The 10,148-nt window shown below is 40.7% G+C and overlaps 1 protein-coding gene across 1 annotated transcript in view; it reads right to left on the reverse strand.

Annotated features, from left to right (window-relative positions):
- The window catches only part of EMILIN2 (elastin microfibril interfacer 2), a 38,019-nt gene that overhangs the window by 27,448 nt on the left and 423 nt on the right, over positions 1 to 10,148 (reverse strand). Inside the window, exon 2 of the mRNA XM_026841439.1 lies at positions 9,983 to 10,108. Within this exon, the coding sequence (XP_026697240.1) occupies positions 9,983 to 10,108 (126 nt within the window). The remainder of the gene's footprint in view (positions 1 to 9,982; positions 10,109 to 10,148) is intronic.

Genomic DNA, 10,148 nt, shown 5'->3' on the forward strand with positions numbered 1-10,148 from the left:
CCGCATCCTGAGAATAATCTGTGATTCTACATATTATAATGATATAGGACTGGGAGCCACTAGAATATAGAAATCAGACATGTCTTGATTTACATTTGCAGTATTCTGAATCCATTTGCTCACTCACAGTCACAGCCAATATATAACATACAAACACAAACATACAGAACATACAAAAGGCACTCAGTGTAGCCAGAGAGACTGAATGTTGCCTGTCTATACAGCCAGGTAAAATTACACAGTTAGAACATAACATGCCCAAGTTTCATATCTTTTATTTTGTAGGTACGAATCTTTACACAGTTACCTACTGAGGCAATTTGGTCAAAAGGGTTCTCAAAAGTTTTGTTAATCTCTTAAAGAACTGAGGGTCCACTTTAATGCCTGTATATACTGGAATGTAATTAAAAAATAGTAAAACAATAAATCTTCTTCCAGGTGACTTGGATTTCTGCTATTCACGTAAGTGTTAATAAGCACAATTATTTTTACAAGTGTCTCAAAGTTATTTAAAAAAAAAAAAAATCTTATGTGGTTAAAAGTTACATACAATACACCAGCATTTATTGTGCCTAGTCACCCCATCCTCTTGTGGACTTCCAGCCCAAAACAATGGTCATATCCTTGTGGTAAATTGAGCTAAATATTACAAATTACATAATTCTTTTAGCAAGCATGAATAAAGGATGATTTCAACAGTCTCTAATCTTTCCTCACAACAGAGAAAATTAGAACAGCTGGTTTTTAAGAGTCTTTCCACAACAGGCTTATAACTACCAACATGTACTACCTTCACCATGAATTCCACATGTTGATCAAATGAGAAAACTTGTTCAGAACGCTAATGCAAATCTCCACTTTTAATATCCAAGTATTTCACAGCTGGAATAAAGTCATACTGCGTGGCAACAGCATTCAAATATTCCTCCTCTTTGAGAGGGAAGTATTTTCTTAGGAAAATGCTTAATTAAAAATACATGTTTGCTGCAAATGCTAGACATTTTGACTAGGGAATGAGCTATAATTTTCTCATGGTGCTAAACCACAGAAGGAAGCAGTTAGCACTGATATTTGGAATGTCACCTAATAGCGATAAAACAAATCAGAAACATTTGGACGAAATTGGTGGGAAAACATATGGCTGTGTTCTGTAACTAGATATTAACATTCAACCTTTTGGGAAATGCATGGAGATAAGTGCCACCACATCCTCACTGTGAGGAAAGGACTGCAGAATCAGCATATGTTTCTACATAAGCAACATATAAAATGTTTATTCTGAGCACAAAACTTTAAGGTTGGTCCAAAATTCTGTAGTGATTGGAACAGGTCCCATAACTTCAGCAGCCTGCAAATCACAGTCTTATCAAATAGACGATAATGAATCTTCATTATTTAATGCTTTTATTAAGCGTAGATCCATTCTTTGTAAATTATAGTCTGCTCTGGCATGTTCCAGTCATCTAAGTCTCCAATATATTGCAATGGAAGTGCTGAAGTACCACACAGACACCCCCCAAAAATACTACCTAGAAGATATAATTAAATGAAATCATTATTTTGACCAAGCATTTATTATTTTGTAGGCTGCAAAGGCTTCTGCTGAAAATATACCTAAGTAAATTGGCCATTTATACTACACAGTTACTAAACTAGAACCAGTTGATCCCAACTTTGGTTTCCCAAGAGTGCAGGCCTAACTGCAACCCCTACAAAAGGTGGCAGAAACCCCAGTTCCACTGAAATCATGGAGACTTTTAGCGATTGTCTGTAACAGTGAGTTTCAGCACACCTGAATCTCAGGTGCCTGCTGTGTAGGTATGGATAGGCACTAGTTGTATGTCCATTATGGCCAACAGAAATACAGCTAGCAGAGTTGAAACAGGGCTGCATCTCATCCTAACATCATTATTTACATCTGATTATCTAAAAAGCAAGCTGGACACCACTGACTTGCATTTGAGTCACCACTACTGCAGGTGTCTAAGCTCCCATGTTCATATTCATCCCTCTGTCTAGTAGACAACTGGTAGAATTTAGGGTAAGCTGAATCTTACCTCTGGATTTTATTCTTTTACAACCTTGCTACTACACAAGCAGTGTTGGTAGATAGCTTGTATTCCAGCCCACAGATGAGCTTCATTTGAGAAAAATACGTCTTTACTAAGACTTTATCCTAAGGCATTTATGGCAAGTGGTCTACAGAAGTCTAGGTGTTGAATGAAAGCAAGTTGTGGAGTCAGTAATAAATCCCAATTATAAACTGCAGCAAAAATCTCCTTAAAAAGAATCGTAGTGAACCCCAAAATAGTTTTTGATTTTGATCTGGCATTAGAAACACCTTATCTTTCCACTGATACTTTTCCTTTAGCCAACATTTTTGCTTTCCAAAAATCTGTATAAAAAAGGTCAGTACATGTGTTTGCAGGGGATGGGGTCTGGGGAATTACTTTTTCTTAAAAAAAATGCCACCGACTTTACCCACTAGTCCAGTGCCTGGCCCAGATACAGCCATCTCAGTTAAGTTTCTGAAACCACGGTCAGGTCTTTACATCGCATAATAATCAGGTTCTAATATACATTAACAAAAGCAAGCAGAGAGCATTTTAAAATTGTTTGTGCTGGGAAAAAACACAATTTGAGGCATCCCTGTGGAATACATAAATTTGCGATGACCTCCACTAGTGCATATTACCATGGAGGCTCAGCTTCTCTGGGCTCACCCAGGCACGTAAGGGTGCTTTTAATAAAGTTTGCGCTAATGTACAGCATAGCCAACATTTGCACTAGATCTACCCTGAGCTAAATCCTGAATAAAAACTGCTACTGGCTGACAGCATTAACAGGGACTGAAACTGAAGGAAAGCAAGTGAACAAATCAAAGCACTACACATCTGCAGGAACACAACTCCCTGTTGCATACACAACCACAAAATCACCCATTCAGGTCACTGCAAAGAGCCCTTCAGTATCAGACTACAAAAGCACTGTAATTTTACTAAATGTGTCATAAAATAGGAATGAGCATTAGAGACTAGGTACTTCTTCCAGTGTTTATTTATTCTGTGCCTTCTCGCCACCTGGGAAGCACAATGGGAGCCTTTGGTCTGGAAGAAATTGCTGGGGGCAAAGATCTGGCACAGGTGACTTGCATTCCTCCCTCCCACTACATCCCCAGTGTATCAGCTCTCGGGACAGAGAGAGAAAAGTTCCTTTCCTCTACCCCTAAAGAACACTGTCCCCTCATCTGTTGGTGACAGAGAAGCTGAGAATCATGGTGCCCAAATCAGCTGACTACATCCTGGTCCCTCTCACATAGTTCTACTTAATGCTGAACATCAATACATTCAAGAGAATCTGGATAAATTTTACTGTGGAGTTTGGGTTTTTTCAGTAAGAGGGGAAGAATTTACAGGAAGGGGTAGAAGACAAAAAATGCTCAACTGTTCTGACAACACCACAGGGTTTCATTTGTAGTTCCATTCAAAATCTCCAGAAGTGCCATTGTTCATGACTTACACAGTGGATTTTGATGCCACTCAGTTAGAATTCTTCCATCCAAAACCCAATTTTCTCTCTTGGGAAAGAAATGCTTCCTCTTGGAAAGAAACAACAAAAGGCTTGCACTCTCTGAAACATGTCCCCATGTCTCATACCAGTTATTTCTAGTTGTTTTTATATATATCCATGCACGCACACGTGTATGTATCTAGCTCTCTCCGCTGCCAAGGATTTTATTTTTAAAATGCTGACTCCTGAAGTCCAGTAGGAAATGCCCCCAAAATTTTTCAGGTTTAAAATTTTAGTACTCTTAATGTTCATGAATTACCATTCCTGAAAGCAAGGTAGGCATCCTCTTCTTATGAGCAGAGAAACCAAGACACAGGATAAATTTAAGTAACTTACAGTCACAGACAGTCTGTGGCAAGGCTCAAAGAGCTTCATTCTTGGGATTTACAATCTAGAATTATCTTACACAGTTGCTTCCTTCCATTTTGGCACAAGATAAACCTATGCCAGTCAACCACATGCTGACAGACAAACAGTAAATTGCTAAAAATCCACTAAATAAAATAGGATAGGAGAACCCTGAAAATATAGTCCTCTCAAAAGGATTTCAGAAAAATTTTGTAGAGCAGCACTGTGATGTAGTCTAACAGTGATGGAACAGGAGTGGTTTTGCAACAGGTTATGTGTTAATGACATCCTCACCTGCCTCTTCCAGCAGCAAGGATCAAGTTTCTCACCTTACACCAGTGGAAAGGTCAAGTGAGGATGCAGAGCACTGTTCCTGATAAAGCTGCCTGAGAAACTGAGCTCCAGTAGTATCACCTCTGCTTCTCTGCCCATGAAATAAGCTTATTTCTAGGCTCATTCCAATAAAGAACTACAGATTACCTGAAAACATAAACAGATAGAATAGATAACCAATACTTTCATGAAAGCAAGAGCTAACCTGTGGGATTAGCTGGGACATCAACTTCCAGAATAAAATGCAGCTTTGTTTTGAGAGCTGATACTTTTCAAGACACCAGGTCAAAAGTGAACCAGAGGGGAGAGGAAAATTAAGATGTGAATGCAAAAAAGTCAGGTGGGAGTAATAATCTGCAACATGTAATACTGACACTGCCCACTTTCTAGTGGTGCAGAATGTTCCTTGGATATTTGCATGATTTACGACAAAATAGGCCTTAAACAGGTCAGCAGCTCCCTAAAATTAACAATTTATTATTTTGGCAACACTTTGGTGCTTAACAGAGGAGGCCCCAGACCTCCAGGTCACACATTTCTCAAACCATAAAAGCATAAAAATCCTAATTATTTACATTAATGTGAACTGAGGAGCAGTTTGTGATTTTTTTTTAATTATTGCAACAAACTCGAATGATGTGTGAAATTAAAAATCCCTGTCCAGTTCACAGAAAAAGAAACACTCTGTTGCACTCAGTGCATGGAGCAGAGATGCACAATTTCAAGCTCAGGGAGGCAGCCAGGAAAGTTTACCACACCCAGCAGGGGCTCAAAGATTTTCAAACAAGCACTCCAGGAAACTTAAGTACGTTCTGAAGTTTTTTAAGTTTCCTTAGTGTTTTCAATGCACAACCCCTTAGGCTAACCTCCCCATGTAGTCAGCTAGCTGGAGCCTGTACAAAGAAATTCTGCTTCATACAAAATACACCATGTAGGAAAAAAAAAAAAATCCTAAAGACCTTTCTAGATATTTGGAGGGGAAACATTAAACAGCTCTCACTTACCCTTCAAGTTTTTGTGCATCCTGAAAGTTTTTCTTATGAGATACGCATTGCTAGAAGCCAGTGGCAAAAAGGCTCTGATCTGTGCTGACTTGTGTATCTTGGGATTGATCCTGCAAGGTGCTGAGCACTCTGAACACTTCCAAGCAACTGAACAGACTCCGAGTAAACTACATTAGGACTGTTGAAGGGTTGAAAACTATGCGTGGATTTCCTACATGTTCCTAGACTGGGGCTGACATGCTCCACCCAGGTTGTTTTGGGGTTTCCAGAAAATGGTAAATTGATGAAGCCATTTAACTTGAACTGGAAGTCTGATATGCTTCTTTTCAGTAATAAAATTTCCACTTTTACTCAATACTATTTTATTAATAAAAATTGAATACTGCTTATTAAAAGCTGTTACTCATAAGTATAGTCATCTATCCCAGTATTTATGATTACAGAAAACGGGCAGTAACAGTCTCTAAAGTTATTTCAATCTTTTGCCCTAAATCTTCCTCTTGGCAATAATTAAAACCATGATTAGTTTGGCAGTGGGATTATTTACAGTCATCTGAAAGTATTAAATGACAAGAAGTTGGAAAATATTGCTCAATGAGAGATTTGGAAAGGCTTGCTAATTTAGTTATTGATTCATTCATCATTTTCCTGACCATTTCCTAAGTATGCGTAACCTAGTAAAATAATGGGTTTGCTTATTGTACATTTATCATTAGTGTTAAGATGAGACGCTCACACTGAATCATGAAATCCACTCCCCACAAGCTAAGGGTAGGTGACCTGACTCGTTACACACTTGAGCACACAAACATCTTTACTCACATGAGTAGAATTAATGGAGGCTGGTACTTGAATCAGGGGATCTGATAGAACATCCTTTCAAGTCCCTGAGCAACCTGATAAAACTTTAAAGCTGGCTCTGCTGTTAGCTGGGGACTATGGGGGCAGACTACATGACCTCCAGAGGTTTTTCCCAATCTGATTTTTTTTCTGTTTGATTTACTAGCTTGTGCGGGGAAGTCCCATTTGCCAGTTCTGTAGCAAAGCCAGAAAGCCAGAAAACATCCCTCTGCTTCAGCCACTTCAGTTCACTTCAAAATTAAAACCTTAATAGTGAAAGCGGCTTTGCCAAAAAATGCTGGGCCATAAATTGGAGCACCTATGGTACAGCCAGTTGTCCCAACATACTCTACAGCACAAGAGGCAAAACAACTGGTAGAACAACATCCTACCCTGAAGTGGCTACATTGACCAGAGGATGTCCAAGAGAAGCCACAACCCTCAAGAGTGTGTAGGATCTAGCCAGAAGGGCAATACCTTTTTATTTTAGAATCAGACAAAGCTATTAGCTACAAATGGCTAATAATGCTAATTAAGTTACTAAATCACTCATAAGAAAACTAGGAAAGGAAATTCACAGCAAAAGACCTGAGGAAGAGTCATTTGTGAAGCAATATTAAATTTCAAAATATATGAGTTATTTTTAGTGGGTAAAACCACTAATATTTTGGTATAAGTACCTTTCAGTCCAGTGACCCACTAATAAAAAATTTCTTCCCTCCTCTGCTAGTCACATTTTAAGAAAAATAAATCAGGAGCCCCCCATACTTCAAAGGGAGCATACTTCACTTTTTTTTTTTTTTTTTTTACTCTCTCTCTTCCTATCTCTTAAGCAGCCACACTTCAACTCACATTTATCCTTGACACCTTAATCAGCCAAAGCATTCACTAACTTTTCAGTGCGGAAATGTACTATTGAGCCCAAATAACTATAAAGCAGTTAAACAATGAAGTGTAATAATTTCCTGAATTTCAACTTCACATTTCAGGAAATAAAGCCTGAAGCCAAACTGAAATTACAGTTAACACTCCTAGAAGTGCTGTCATTCCAGCAGTGGGGATTTTTTCAGACAACTGATATTTTAATGGGCCTAAAGGGTAGATAAGAAGGGTTCATGCATGCATAGGATTTTTACACTTAACCACCAGAACTTTTTATTTCTAAAAAAATTTTTTTTTTAAATCAGTGCTGACTGTAATCCATAGCTGCAATACACACTCTCTTGTATGTGAAGAACACGCGGCATTCAGGAGCATACACTGTTTGTCTGAGGCAGTGAAATACTCCCATGTAAAATACAGTGAATTTTTAAATTTAAGTAACTGTTATGCGTAACCTAGATTGTACCTAAATATTACAAGGGCGCTTTAAACTTAAACTAATTTAAATCAACAGTAAATCCACTAACTCATTTTTAAAAAGCCCTAATAGTACTTAAGAACTAATAAAACCCCTACATCTATGATACAGTTAACAAACTCTTTGTTTGATTTGGATCTCACTGTCCCCACTGTCTGCAGCAGAATGAGCTCTTAGATGAACCATGGGTATCAGGAGGAGACTACACAGGGACGGTAGTTTATTCCAATGAATATCTGCTATTTAGTTCATTTTTAACTTCTCTATGTAAGCACATAAAGGAAAAAAGAGAATAATTTCAAAAAAGTCCTCACAGTCATTTCTTTGATGCTTTTATAGCTCTTTCCTGTTCTATTTTTGTCAACATTAGCTAAGAAACATATATAAACACATTTTGTTATTCAGACCACTACTCCTACAGAATTCAACAATATTTTTCACAGAATGAAGTTAGGGGTTTGCAGGATTTGAACTGTGCATTTCAAATGGATTAGTTCCTTTCTTACTCTGCTACTAAGAGAATGTGTATACCAGCAACAGACAGAAAAATAAAAGTCACAGCCTATAAACAGGGGGTTAGATTTTGATATTCCAGCTGCTTTCAATGTTAATTAGCTGGTGCTGTGACAGGTATTTAAAATATCTTATGTTAAGATAAGGAATTATTTTGCAGTTGCCATTATGGTTATGAAGAAAATAACAGTGATGTTCACCAAAGAAAGTCAAATTGAAGAAACAAAAGCTTATGATAAGTATGTAATTCCATTCTCCAAAGAACAAAAAAAACTCCATGAGATTGGCCACAGCAGGCAAGACCAAATGCCTCTTCAGCCCCTTATTGTCTCTCTGACAGAAGCCAACTCCAGATGTTCAGAAGCACAAGGACAGACCATTTCACAGAACCACAGAGTAATCTGGAAGGGATGGGACTTCTAGAGGTCACCCAGTTCAGCCCCCTGCTCAAGCTGGGCTTCCCCTTATGACTCCTGCCAAAGATCTCACCCACTCAAGCAGTTCTTGGTTCAGGAATTTCCCGAGCTAGAAGCAATGCCTTTGCACTTTCTTCATTATCTACTAGCAGATAGTCCAAGAAAATCCTAATTTACTGCCTCTGAAATTCCTTATCTTAATGCTTGGTGATTTATGTGTTCAAAGATCTCAGTTTCAATCACTCCTCACTCCTCCATAGCTCCACTACTGAGACTCCGCACAGCAGAGGGCACACCCCATTACACAGCCCATAAACTCAGTCAGAAGTCCAAAATGGCCAGTTCGACACTCCAAAGAGAATAGAGGGAAATTACACAAGACGGTGTTACTCAGATGTCTGCAGCCTTTGTTATTTCCCTCAAATTCCAGTGTTTATATATTCCAGTAAAGTTTGGGGGGGTTATTAACAAAAATAACAATCCAAACAAATAGAAAACAGTGCATTTGAATGCCTAACGCCCAACACCTATTGTCACAGGCCCCAGGGTGGCAGCATCATCGATGTTTGCAGTCTTATTTTAGCCCCATCCAGGACCTATCAGTATCAAGTCTCATCCTCAGTGGTTTGTGTCAAAGTAAAGTTATTCTTTGTTGTAAAAGAACCCTCACCATCACCTCAGTCCAACTCTGAGCCTAATTCCACAAAAATCTACAGATGTCCTTCCACTGAATTCTGAGGCAGGTGAAATGGTTTCAGGGAGTGCTTCTCACCTACAGCTTTCAAATAGAAATCTGCAAATATTACTGCTTTTCAAGTGGGAAACTGAGGAAAGGGGATTTGCCTGAGATTAGCCAGAAGGTAAGTGAGATACTGCTGTTCCCTGACTCCTGCTGTACCTGCAGGCTCCCACAGCCTTGCTACAACACACCACACCACAGGTGGTCACTCTACAGACTACCACGTGGTCACACGCCAGAGCATGAAGCTTAAAAATCAAACAAGTAAACTTCTACTACCCCCTGTAAAAATCTCTGCGCTGGCTTCTCTCCTTGCTGGACAACTGACAGGGATACAGATTGTAAATGTCCTGGCTCACGTTCCTGGCTCTCCCTCGCTGTTACGCACCAATCCAGCAACACAGAGCAACTACGAAACTCGTTTTGAGCGCCGGTGTACCCTTGGCAAATCTGGACCAGGGTGCGTAGGTGCGTTCCCAGCAGGCACTGGCATTCCCAAGGCCCGTGGAAGGCGGCCTGCGTGGCCGGGCAGGGCAGGGCAGGGCAGGGCGGCCTGCCGAGGTGTGCCAGCCGCGGCTCCCTTCCAGCTGCGCGCAGCGGACTGGCTGCACGGTCCGGCGACGCGCTCAATCTGGCTCTAATTAGCTTCGGCAGGCTGATGTTTGCCATGAGAGCGAGCGCTTTGTTCGGGGCGTGCTGGGGAACCAGAAGGCGGTACGCGCCCTCCCGCCCCGGCCGCTGGCTTTTTGGGGTGCCAGGGAAGGGCCCGAGCGCGGCTGCAGCGGCCGCTTCTCCGCCGGGGCTTGGCAGCGGGTGGCCAAGCGCTTTCCCCCCCGAGGTCGCCTCCTCGGCTACTTACACTGGGGTGGGCTGGCAGGGGAACTGGTTCCAGGCACACTTGTACTGGGCCTGGACGTAGCTCTCCGTCCCGTCCAGCACCGAGCAGCTGACGTTCCTGTTCACTATGTAGGCGCACCAGTTCCTGGGGGAGGGGGGGTAAGACAACGGCCGTCAGGAACGGGCAG

This window comes from Athene cunicularia (assembly GCF_003259725.1).
Source record: "Athene cunicularia isolate RWA chromosome 2 unlocalized genomic scaffold, athCun1 chr2_part1, whole genome shotgun sequence".
NCBI lineage: Eukaryota > Metazoa > Chordata > Aves > Strigiformes > Strigidae > Athene > Athene cunicularia.